The 13,490-nt window shown below is 43.1% G+C and overlaps 1 protein-coding gene across 1 annotated transcript in view; it reads right to left on the reverse strand.

Annotated features, from left to right (window-relative positions):
• slc24a4b (solute carrier family 24 member 4b) overlaps positions 1–13,490 on the reverse strand; it is a 43,549-nt gene that overhangs the window by 1,264 nt on the left and 28,795 nt on the right. The window contains exons 8-16 of the mRNA XM_024138282.2: positions 13,437–13,462; positions 13,214–13,267; positions 9,390–9,487; positions 6,816–6,985; positions 6,195–6,339; positions 5,516–5,682; positions 5,298–5,412; positions 4,999–5,111; positions 3,789–3,854 (exon numbers count right to left, since the gene is read on the reverse strand). Of these exons, the coding sequence (XP_023994050.1) occupies positions 3,789–3,854; positions 4,999–5,111; positions 5,298–5,412; positions 5,516–5,682; positions 6,195–6,339; positions 6,816–6,985; positions 9,390–9,487; positions 13,214–13,267; positions 13,437–13,462 (954 nt within the window). The remainder of the gene's footprint in view (positions 1–3,788; positions 3,855–4,998; positions 5,112–5,297; positions 5,413–5,515; positions 5,683–6,194; positions 6,340–6,815; positions 6,986–9,389; positions 9,488–13,213; positions 13,268–13,436; positions 13,463–13,490) is intronic.

A 13,490-nucleotide genomic window follows, 5' to 3' on the forward strand; every position in this document is an offset into this window, starting at 1 on the left:
AGGTAAAACACAGTACATCCGTATAATTAGTCACTCTGCAGAGGGTAACACAGACTCACATAGGTATAGTCACTCTGCAGAGGGAACACAGTCCATCCTATTATATAGTCACTCGCAGAGTGAACACAGTACATCCTATGATATAGTCCACTCGTGCCAGAGGGAAACACAAAGTACATCCTATACATAGTCCCTGCAGAGGGGAACACAGTCATCTATATATAGTTACTCTGCAAGGTACACACAGTACATCCTATATATAGTCACTCGCAGAGGGTAACAAAGTACATCCCTATACATAGTCCCTCTGCAAGAGGGAGAACACCAGTCCATCCTATATATAGTCACTCTGCAGAGGTAACACAGTGTACATCCTATATATAGTCACTCTGCAGAGGAACAGCAGTACATCCTATATATAGTCACTCTGCAGAGGAACACAGTACATCCTATATATAGTACTCTGCAGAGGAACACAGTACATCCTATATATAGTCACTCTGCAGAGGTAACAACAGTACATCCTATATATAGTACTCTGCAGAGAGCTAACACAGTACAGATCCTATATATAGACTCGCAAGAGGAACACAGTAGCATCGCTATATAATAAGGTCCGTCGTGCAGAGGGGTAACACAGTCCATCCTTATTATAGTCACGTCATGCAGAGGAACACAGTACATCCTAATATAAGTCACGGCCGAACCAAGGCACAGACACAAAGATCACCACATCACTAATCATAACCCTCACGAATACACTACCCTAAGCACGACAGAAGAACAAAGCACAAAAAACACAGACACACCCAACAAAAGCCCCACTCCCCTCTACTACCTCCGCTCACTCGCCCCAGCCACGGAATCCACACCCGCCTACCATCTCATCATCCTCCCCTCACTGCCAGGAGCGCGTAAACAGTACATCCTACGATACTAGTCACTCTGCAACGCCCCCGCCGCCGGCCCACCTAAACCAACAAGTACATCATAAGATATATGAAAGTCACTCTGCAAGACCCACCCGCCACTAACAATCACCACAGTACCCAATCCGTCACTCACTATAGTTTAAACACTTTCCGCAAGAAGCCACCCAAGGTAACACAGTAACATAACCATCACTAAAATTAAATAAGTCACTAGACCAGAGAGGGACACAAAACGACAGAACCGCAGATCACACAATCACAAAATAATACATCCGCCATCCCACCCTCTGACCACCAGCCAGCGACACACACAACAAAAGGTAACAAGCCCACCCACAAAAATAACTATCATAGGCTCAAACTCCAATGCAGACGGCCACAATAACCCACCACCCGCCCCAGTACCCAATATAACACAACCCCCACACATAAAATCATACACTACAACCCTATCACTGACAAAGAAAGAGACAAAAACAACACAACAACCCCGTTTACCAATCCACCTCCAATATATAGCACTCTGCATGGGAACACAGTACATGCCTATATATAGTCCACTCTGCAGAGGAACAAGTACATCCTATATATTAGTTACTTGACAGAGACCATCAGTCATCCTATATATGAGTCACCTCTGGCAGAGAGTAACACAGCACTTTCCCTATAAGATATAAGCTACACTACATGCAGAAAGGAAACACACAGTACATCCAACATAAATAATACTAAGCTCCACTCTGCAGAGACCACAGGCGTACCCTACACTCACCCACCCACCATATACTAGATACTACCATCGGCAGAAGAGGCAGGAACACCCACACACCACCCCAGACAACACCAAACAAACCCACCGAATAGCAAACTACGATACCGTCCTGGCAACACCAAACTGAAAACACTGGTCTTAAATCGACACCAAAAATTGACTACAAGAAAACAATATGATTGAAATAAGAAAAATACTGTCTCCACAACTACAAACCACACCGCCAACACAAGCGACCAAACAGTAAAGAAATGATGCACACAAGGATATTCAAACACAATAGATAAAATAAAATCTACTCACGCACACTCCATTTATATATATACTCGCCCTTAAATTCTAACACCCACCACACGGACCCACAACTAGGAGCCAGTTAGCAACACACCATTCCTCATTTAACCCCAACGGCAACCCTCCCCCTAACCATTTCAGACCCAACCTGGCCGTCGCAAGAACCATACCTCACACAAAACCTCCGCACCGACCACATTTCCAACCCTACTTACATTTACTAACTTACATTATTACAAAGAATATCGAACACAATAGATACAAATGACACCACAGTTCCCCGTATAACTAACCCAAAACACTGCCCACACACTCTACCCGTCCAGCTCCCAACTAAGACTCTCCACTTACCTTGATACCAAAACCCTCAACCAAATACACACGACAAATATCACAACACTCAGAGTTCAACCCAAATAGACAAAGAAAACAAAACAAAAAACCGAAAACAAACACCAAGGAGCGCTCAAACGATCTACACTCAGCGGCAAACACTTCAACATCCTATATATAGTCACTCTGCAGAGGAACACAGTACATCCTATATATAGTCACTCTGCAGAGGAACACAGTACATCCTATATATAGTCACTCGGCAGAGGGGAACACAGCCGTACATCATACCTCTGGACACCTGACTGGTCTTATGCAAGAAATGACTGAGAACATTTTGTTAATCTGTCTCTTCCACACACACACACAGTCCAACAGTTAAGAATGAGACAAATGTTCACATTTAATTTATACCATCATTTTTATTTCGCCTTTTTTTAACCAGCTAGGCCAGTTGAGAACAAGTTCTCATTTACAACTGCGACCTACTTTCGACCTACTGGTCGCATTTACAACTGCGACCACATTTACTACTTACATTTACTACTTACATTTTTAAGAAATGACTTGTAAATGCAGTTTATAATAACCCAAATGAATAAAGTTCAGTAAAATAAGCTGGTTTCATTTATTGATAAAAAAACTAACCAAATCACACACGTTCACATCAAGTTCGGGGTCGATAAATCACAATATTATGGACATACGCACAATGTCAAATCTAATTAGTGCATATTAACATTTATAAATGATTCCCTCAAATTTCATGTGTAAGCAATTACATATTCCCATTAGCTGTGATTTAAGATACAGCACCTATGTTTAACTGCACACGGTCCCTTTAAAACAAACTACTACAGTGCAACAGAAAGCATGTTGGGTACCTTAATAGCAAATTCATCTAACGATCCTTTCCATTAGTGCAATTCAGCTTATAGCACTTTTTTCAAACACGCACGTTTACATAGAAGCCTTGCAGTATTATTCGTATCCGGAAAAGAGAACCAGTCAAATCTGGCGGCATAAAGCTACGGCCAATCGGAGACACATGACCACATGCAAATAGTATACGCTTTCATCAACTGTCTGAGTAGCATTATGTAAAAAGACACTTTTGTCGTTGGACAATCTTTTCCCTTGTACATCAGCCAACGGATGACTCCATTGAAAAACCCACAGGCACAATTTGTAATTTTAGGAAACACAATCTCTGACCACAGCCTAATAAATACACTGGCAGATTGGTCAGCAGCAGCAATAGATATTACACTACTGACCAGTCATACTGTGTATAGAGACTACAATACATGTATAATATATGCCATATAGCAGACACTTTTATCCAAGTGACTTAGTAATGCGTGCATACATTGTTTACGTATGGGTGGTCCCGGGAATGGAACCCACTATCCTGGCATTACAAGCATCATGCACTACAAAAGAGGGTATCTGCTCACCGTCAAAGCCACAGATCCCAGAAGCAACACCACAGAGTAGACCAGTCCTCGACTGTTGATCATGACCTAGAGGGGGAAGGCAGAGTGCACGTTAGACGTTAGTTAGAGGGAAGGCATAGTGCACGTTAGACGTTAGTTAGACGTTAGACATTAGATGGGGAATATAGTCCAGTCATAGTTAACCTCTGTAAATACACGGCTCCACTATTAGCTAACCTCTGTAAATACACGGCTCCAGTATTAGCTAACCTCTGTAAATACACGGCTCCAGTATTCGCTAACCTCTGTAAATACACGGCTCCAGTATTAGCTAACCTCTGTAATATCACGGCTCCAGTATAGCTAACCTCTGTAAATACACGGCTCCAGTATTAGCTAACCTCTGTAAATACACGGCTCCAGTATTAGCTAACCTCTGTAAATACACGGCTCCAGTATTAGCTAACCTCTGTAAATACACGGCTCCAGTATTAGCTAACCTCTGTAAATACACGGCTCCAGTATTAGCTAACCTCTGTAATACACGGCTCCAGTATTAGTTAACCTCTGTAAATACACGGCTCCAGTATTAGCTAACCTCTGTAAATACACGGCTCCATATTAGCTAACCTCTGTAAATACACGGCTCCATATTAGCTAACGCATCTGTAAATACACGGCTCCAGTATTAGCTAACCTCTGTAAATACACGGCTCCAGTATTAGCTAACCTCTGTAAATACACGGCTCCAGTATTAGTTAACCTCTGTAAATACACAGCTCCAGTATTAGTTAACTCAAGGGGCGCATCTCTATAGTCTTAAGTGGCTTCCTCCGGCCATGATGAGCAGAGAACGTGTTATACTATTGAGATGCACTCCTAGTAGACAGGTGGGAGAGAGCTGGAGCGACAATAAGGTCAAGGACTCACACAGTACTGAAACACAACGTTACTTTGTCCTTAAAAATGTTTTATTCCCCTATTSAAGTGATGAACACTTGAATTCATTTGAGTGTATTCACTTCCAGAAAGATGACTACTAAACTACAAATATTTACAGTGCATATTGAGCTAAAGTTGTACGTCTCTCAGCAGTGGGCTCTGTTCCCTATGCTCCAGGGTGAAGGTATCAGCTTCCACTCCCCCTATCCTAACTAAAAAGCTAAACTGATCCAAGATCAGTGTCCGGGGGYCAACCTCACCCTACTCCGTTCCCTATAGCTGTTCTTACCTCAGAGCCGTAGCTGACCGCCATGGTCTGCAGTGCCCAGGGAACGCCCAGCCCAACCAGGATATCAAACACATTACTGCCGATGGTGTTGGACACTGCCATGTCACCCAATCCTAAACACAAATAGCTGTCGTTCAAATATAAGCATTTTACATAAAAACAACCTCCAGAATTAACTTGGAAAAGCCTTAAAGAGTATCGCTAAAGATGGTACAGTCCGAAGACCCCCCCCCACCCAAAGCCAATGACTAGATGACCTATCCAACAGTTCAGGGAAATAACAGAAACTAAAGCTGTACCTTGCCGAGCAACAATGAGACTGGCGATGCAGTCTGGAACGCTGGTGCCCGCTGCCAGGAAGGTGATGCCCATAATGACATCTGGGATGCCAAGGGTGTAGCCGATGATGGTGACCTGTGACCCACCCCCCCACACACGTTACGACTGATAATTGACCAGAAAGACAGACAAACACCCCTAGCCACCCCCCCCCCTCACCCTCTACCCTGAGACTCACCATCCAGACCATGAAGTAGGAGAAGACAGCGATCCAGACGGTAGAAAGGAAGAAGGAGACCATGAAGAACTTCTCCCAGCGAGGCTTCGCACAGTTGGGGATGGTGAAGAACAGGAGGAGCAGCAGGGGCCACGAGATKAGCCACTTGCACTTGCTGCCGATGCCATCTGCAGAACAGCAGCGGCAGATAAAAATCAATCAAATGTATGTATTTATAAAGCCCTTTTTATATCCAGTCAAAGTTCTTTACAGTAAACCAGGGGGCTAAGAGTCTGGAAAAGCATGCAGAAGCACAGTGGTGACAACTCCCTAGATGAACCTACTACTCTAGAACATTCTAGAACAGTGTTCTGGTCCTGGAGATCCACAGAGGTCTGAAGGTATTTGTTCCAGCCCACACAACTAATTTAACTCATCAGCTACTTTAATCATTAAGCACTTGACAGCTGAAACAAGTTTGTTTCATACACAAACTTGGCAGTGTTTGCCATGCACATAAGTCTGTCAGAGATCATTAGAGTTTGTCATGATATGATAAAGTCACTGGATAATTTGGGTAARGGCAACACGTCTACTGAAGTGGAAGCAAATGGCACCAATCTTGTCTTGACGACAAAACATTTCCTATCGACAGTCATGTTAAACGCTGTCTGGATAAACATCACACTAATACACACACCAGGGATATGAAAGGGGGAGATGGTTTCATTCTCCTGCTCCTCCTCTGCTGGTTTGTCTTCAGGCACGTTGCCATTCTCAATGTCCACCTTCCCCTCCAGAACCTGGGTCTCCACCCCGTTGGCACCCTGGACCAGCTTCTGACGCTGTCAGGACGAGGCAAAACAGGGAGCTGTTCATTACAGTACACATCCGAAAACATCCAGGGGTGAATTCATTACTCGCAGACCGTAGAAAAACTTTTGGCCTGTTGCGAAACGTTTTTCAACTGAAACAGTTTACCGTTTACTCTAGGAACCAAATGGAAACAGAACGAAACAGGGAGGGACCTACCTGAATTAGACCAATAGAACCTCAATTTTTTGTTGAAAAACATGTTCCGTTTGGAGTAAACAGTTTGCGTTGCAAAGCGCAACACGTCTTGCAACAGACCAAACGTTTTGCTACGGTCTGCGATTAGTGAATACACCCCAAGTAGACCCCCGCTGTTTCAGTCAGATTCTTTCTGTTTGGTGTCTAATGAACACTATAAAATCTATATCTGAGACCATTGCATTTTTTAACATGGAAACATTCTGCTCCTCATCTCTCATCTTGTAGTTGCATCCCTATCTATCCATACCTCAGTGATGATGAGGCGACTGGCCATGCGCAGCCGGGTCTTTGGTCCAAAATGGCTGGTGACCATGACGCGGAGGCCGGCCTCTGGGAAGCGTAACTTGGGAGGGCTGGCGTGCATAATCTCATCGACCATGACCACAGAGCCACGACTGTAAGCCTTACTGGGCTTAACTGGAGATGGACAGACACGTTAGTCCTTCAAACTGACATGCACACACACAGACGCTAACACACAAACATGCTAGCAAAAAAACACCCAAAATCCACTGAAGTATCCAGTGAAAATCTCACTTTTAAAAAAGGTATTATTCTGTTAACTCGTACCCAAACGTTGTTGTGGACTCATCATATACTCGTATGTGGCCAGAACATAAATTGGAGAACAAAACGCTTCATAACTCCTCAAACTTGTATCTCAAACAAAGATACCTCAGGGGATAAGGTCATTCCCTTAGTCATTTTTGGCCTAAGGAGCTCTATTTTGGTGGACTCTTGTAGAAAGACATGACTTTACATGTTGTCATTTGAACATGTATGTATTCAGTGTATTGTTAGTTGTTTGAATGTCATCTAAATCTAGGCCAATATGAGCAGGACTAATTTCTAAGAGAACATTTAACCCTTTAACATGTAACTTGTCTTCATGAGATTAAAGTCTTTACAGTTTTACTGCAAAATATGTATTGCCACAATGTTTGTTCATTTTTCTGTTTTAATAAAATGCATAATTTGAAGTAAATTGCCCACCTTTTGAAAAAATAACATTTTAAAWTAAAAAAATATGGATATCAGTGAAGTATTATATCTGTCAGATTTGACATAGCCTAAATTAATTAATGATCATTAGTTGGGGCCCTATACAATGAGCTCCAAAAGTATTGGGACAGTGACAGAGGTTCAACGGCAGGCTGTCAYCTTTAATTTAAGGGTATTTTAATCCATAAATCGGGTGCACCGTTCAGAAATTGCAGCAAAAGTATTGGGCCAAATTCACACATGTATATTAAAGTAGTCAAAAGTTAAGTATTCCGTCCCATATTCATAGCATGCAATGATTACGTCAAGCCTTTGACTCTACAAACTTGTTGAATGCATTGGCTATTTGTTTTGGTTGTGTATCAGATAATTATTTGCCGAATATTTTTTTTTATTATAAATAAAGCTAGTCAACACTTGCTATTCAGTTGTCAATCAACGCACAGTAAATAGCCTACGTGCCATGACTCCGCGTGGCTGGCTATGTGAAAGAAAATAATGTGTATTAAAACAATAATTAGGCTAAGTTAATTGACTCATCGTTACCACTTACATTACATAGGACGCGGAAATGCACGAGCATCAGGCCCTCTCCCTCCTCTGTGTAAAGAAATTTGACTGCAACCAACCACAGTGCACACAAATTGTACCGGGAGTCGAGACAGACAGCAGACTGTGTTTCCCTGTCATCGCTTGCTTAGTGACTGACATGCACCTATCCTATCAAAAAAAAGATCGCTAGAAGATGCATATCAGTCATTCTAGAGGGAGAGGGGCTTGATGGACTAGCGAATTCAAACTTTTAAATGAAAAACATAGCCTAGTTAATATGAAGTGGAGAAAGTAGCCGGGTCAAAATGATTAGCGGACGGTGCTAATGGAAAACACCATTCCAACACAGAAAATATGCTTTTTAACTTGTGTTTTTGGAAGGAAAACTTTTTTTCACTCAAACTGTAACTAAATATAGGTCATATCTAATAGAAATATGGAAACACTGGACAATTATTTTAAAGATGTAAAAACACCTTTTCGCAATAAGTTTTCACTTGTGTTTTAAACATACTCCTAGTATAATGCCTGGATGCAGGGTTTAATACGTGTTCTATGTTCAATTAGCAAGAGTTTATTAATTATATAGAAATTGATATGCATACATTAAGTAAACAAAGCTGACAAACATTCCCTATATTTGGATATTTAGTACCATAAGTCAGTGGGCTGAAACGTCAAGAGACAAGCAGAGCAACATACTGCAGAGAAAAACTGCATTCTGGCATGCAGAAACAGTCACTACACACAATAAGCAACAGAAGGTTTTAGTAAGGCTAAACAGACAGGCGCTTTGACAGTGGAAAGAAAGCGGAAGATATGGGTCGCATCTACACAAGTTACAAGCCGCTTATGACATTAATACCAAAGATAAGGTGGCTAGGCTGAGAGAGAGAGGCAGTGAGAGAAAGAGAGCACTGTGGTTGAGCAGAAGGGTACCTCTTATCCAGTGTTAGTCAGCGTAGTAGAATGGAGACTGTAGAACTGCAACACCTTCACCATACTGACAGAGGAATTCCTACCCAACTCCCAGAAGTCCATATTCCAACTTCACTTCCACAACCCAACCAAGACCAACGCAWTTGAACCAAACAGCCATTCCCTCAAAAAACAGCTATTAGTCAATTTTGGGAATTTCAAAGAAGACCAGTAGAGAATATGTCTTCGAGAAGCCTTGGTGTGTACTACAGCCTGTCTGGTCAGCCTTACCTGCTGCTGTGCTGAGTATATGTAATGGGGTCATCAGCCCCATAACAAGCTGTATTACCGTCCTCCATCTCGCTGCTGGCCGCCGCGTTACCGTTGGCCTGGTTCTTGTCTTTACCCCCTTTCCCCGTGAACAACTTCTGCAAYCTCTGGTTAAACCTGGGAGAAGAGGGGAGAGGGACACTGGTCAATGGCTCCCTTGTTCATCAACAGCCAATAACTGAATTGTATGCAGTGCTGTGTGAACTCTAGGGACCAGTTTGCTGGACACAGATTCATAAATGGACTTAACTCTCCATTGAAAAAAATTACATTTTAGGACTAGGATTAATAGGTTTAATCTGGATCCTGTAAACTGTCCCTGTGTATACAGTAAACTGCAGCAAAATTGTTACAACTGGTCATATTTACAATAACTGTGGCAAACTCAGTCCTGCAACTTCTGGGGAATGTGAAACCATGTTATATATTTGACATCCTATGTATGCACACTTCTAATGATAGTATATACAGCCACCCCTATGGACAGAATCGTCTGAAATAGTCAGTGAGTAGGCTATTTTCCGAGTGGCTTTCATAATGGGTCATAGAAGGGCAGTCTGAGAAGTCCTTTCCTCCTAACTAGACAGGAGACAAGTGATATCCAGTTAAGTCTGGTGCTCTTTAGCCACTGCAGAGGGAGGATTAAAGTCTTATGGCTGGGCTGGGAGTGAGCAGGCTGGGGCTGAGACAGATTACTGGCAACAGAAGTGACCTGGATGAACCAAGGCAGAAACAGACAGACAAAAACTCCCATCCCCCAGAAAATCAAGGGGGGACTCAAATTCAATATTTTTGCATTCACTCTTTGTACATTTCTTAGAAATATATACATCTTAAAAGAGATGTTACGGAAAATGTAAACCTCTCACTTTGGGCTGGATGTGTCAATGTGTAGTTTGTATTTATTATGGATCCCCATTAGTTCCTGCCAAAGCAGCAGCTACTCTTCCTGGGGTCCAGCAAAATTAAGGCAGTTTATACAATTTTAAAACATTCACAACACACTGTGTGCCCTCAGGCCCCTACTCCACCATTACCACATATCTACAGTACTAAATCCATGTGTATGTATAGTGCGTATGTTAATATGTGTGTGTGTGTGTGTGTGTGTGTGTGTGTGTGTGTGTGTGTGCGCCATTGTTTGTGTTGCTTCACATGTACAATCTATCACCAGAATTACGGTCTTACCTCAATTAGCCACCAAATCCCTAGGGTGTTTTCTGGAAGCTGTGCTTCACCATTTTCCCCATGTGGGCCAGCCCCCTAGCAATTCAAGTTCTAACCAATGAGCTTCACCCCCTCGACATTTGAGTGATAGCTAGCAAGATGAACACACAGCAGAGAGAGAGAGAAATGACGCGGTGCACATACAATAAAAGGCCCAAAGTATGTGGACACCCCTTCAAAGGAGTGAATTTGGCTATTTCAGCCACACCCGTTACTGACAGGGGTATAAAATCGAGCACACCGCCATGCAATCTCCATAGACAAACATTGGCAGTAGAATGGTCCGTACTGAAGAGCTCAGTGACTTAGCGTGGCACCGTTATAGGATGCCATCTTTCCAACAAGTCAAAATGCTGCCCTGCTAGAGCTGCACCAGTTAACGGTAAGTGCTGTTGTGAAGTGGAAACGTCTAAGAGGAACAACGTCTCAGCCACGAGGTGGTAGGCCACAAGCTCACAGAACAGGACCGCCGAGTGCTGAAGCGCATAGCATGTAAAAAGCATCTGACCTCGGTTGCAACACTCACTACAGAGTTCCAAACTACCTCTGGAAGCAACGTCAGCACAAGACCTGTTAGTCGGGAGCTTCATGCAATGGGTTTCCATGTCAGAGCAGTCGCACACAAGTTTAAGATCACCACGCGCAATTCCAAGTGTCGACTGTACTGGTGTAAAGCTCGTCGCCATTGGACTCTMGAGCAGTGGAAACGCGTACACTGGAACGATGAATCACACGTCACCATCTAGCAGTTCGATGCGCAAATCTGGGTTTGGCGGATGCCAGGAGAACGCTACCTACCCGAATGCATAGTGCCAACTGTAAAGTTTGGTGGAGGAGGAATAACGGTCCAAGTTCCACGGCGTACACGTCACCGACAAACTYAAATGGTTCACCCACACAAACAGTGTGGTGAAGAAGGCGCAACAGCGCCTCTTCAACCTCAGGAGGCTGAAGAAATTTGGCTTGTCACCCAAAACGCTCACAAACTTCCAAAGCTGCACAATCGAGAGCATTCTGTCGGGCTGTATCACTGCCTGGTACGGCAACTGCACCGCTCTCTACCACAAGGCTTTCCAAAGGGTGGTGCGGTCTACACAACGCATCACCGGGGGCCAACTACCTGCCCTCCATGACACCTACAGCACCCGATGTCACAGGAAGGCCAAAAAGATCATGAAGGACCTCAACCACCCGAGCCACTGCCTGTTCACACCGCTACCATCCATAATTTGAGGTCAGTATAGGGGCACCAAAGCTGGGACCGAGAGACTGAAAAACAGCTTCTATCTCAAGGCCATCAGACTGCTAAACAGCAATCACTAACTCAGAGGCTGCTGCCTGCTTTGAGACCCAATCACTGGCCACTTGAATAAATGGATCACTAGTCACTTTATACAATGCCACTTTAAATAATGGTTTACATGTCTATACTGCATTTTATACCATCTATTGCACCTTGCCTATGCCGCTCGGCCATATACATATATGTACATATTCTCATTCACCCCTTTACATTTGTATGTATTAGGTGGTTGTTGGGGAATTGTTAGATATTACTGCACTGTCAGAAATAGAAGCACAAGCATTGCTACACTCACATTAACATATGCTAACCATGTGTATGTGACAAATAAAATGTGATTTGATTGTTTGGGCTAGCCCCCTTAGTTCAAGTGAAGGGAAATTCTAAACGCTACAGCATACCAATGACATTCTAGACGAGTCTGTGCTTCCAACTTTGTGGCAACAATTTGGGGAAGGACCTTTCCTGTTTCAGCATGACAATGCCCCCATGCACAAAGCGAGGTCCATACKAYAAWMGTTTTTTTTTTCGAGATCAGTGTGGAAGAACTTGACTGGCCTGCACAGAGCCCTGATCTCAACCCCATCGAACACCTTTGGGATGAATTTGAACACAGACTGCGAGCCAGGCCTAATCACCCAACATCAGTGCCTGACCTCACTAATGCTCTTGTGGCTGAATGGAAGCAAGTTCCCACAACAATGTTCCAACATCTAGTGGAAAGCCTTCCCAGAAGAGTGGAGGCTGTTATAGCAGCAAAGTGGGGACCAACTCCATATTAATGCCCATGATTTTGGAATGACATGTTCAACAAGCAGGTGTCCACATACTTTTCACATGTCTGCATATACAGCACCAGTCAAAAGTTTGGACACACCTACTCATTTCAGGGTATTTCTTTATTTTTACTATTTTCTACATTGTAGAATAATAGTGAAGACATCAAAACTATGAATCATGTAGTAACCAAAAAAAGTTAAGTTAAAAAAAACATAGATATATTTGAGATTCTTCAAAGTAGCCACCCTTGACAGCTTTGCACACTTGGCATTCTACAATGTAGAAAACAGTCAACATAAAGAAAAACCCTTGAATTAGTAGGCGTGTCCAAACTTTTGACTGGTACTGAAGTAGTACACCATTTTATTTTAATTTTTTTCGGGGACCACTTTTGGCTCGCTAGCTCTACTTTTAGAACTACTGGCTAAAAAGTAGACAAAAAGTACAGGAGAATCTCTTCAAGATATCTGCCCTCAGTTTCATTGGCCGCCCTGAGTTGCGTGATGTCACAGACTTAGTGGTGCAGTACTTACTTCATGATGAGGATGTATCCACAGTACATGAGCACCAACACCAGGCTTTCCCACCTGAGACGGACAGAGGAGCACAGGCTCAGAGACAACCAATGATCTCCCAATATAGACCAATGACATCACAGTAACCCAATAAAATCACATATRGCCCAATAAGGAGCAGAGTTCAGGTACGTAACCAATGAAATATCAAGGTCATATTTAAAAAGGGCTGATCACTTACCACACCACCTTCTCATCGTAAATGAACTGGGGAAAAAGAGCACGGGCAGAAATT

This window comes from Salvelinus sp. IW2-2015, unplaced genomic scaffold (genome assembly GCF_002910315.2).
Source record: "Salvelinus sp. IW2-2015 unplaced genomic scaffold, ASM291031v2 Un_scaffold1437, whole genome shotgun sequence".
NCBI classification, from domain to species: domain Eukaryota; kingdom Metazoa; phylum Chordata; class Actinopteri; order Salmoniformes; family Salmonidae; genus Salvelinus; species Salvelinus sp. IW2-2015.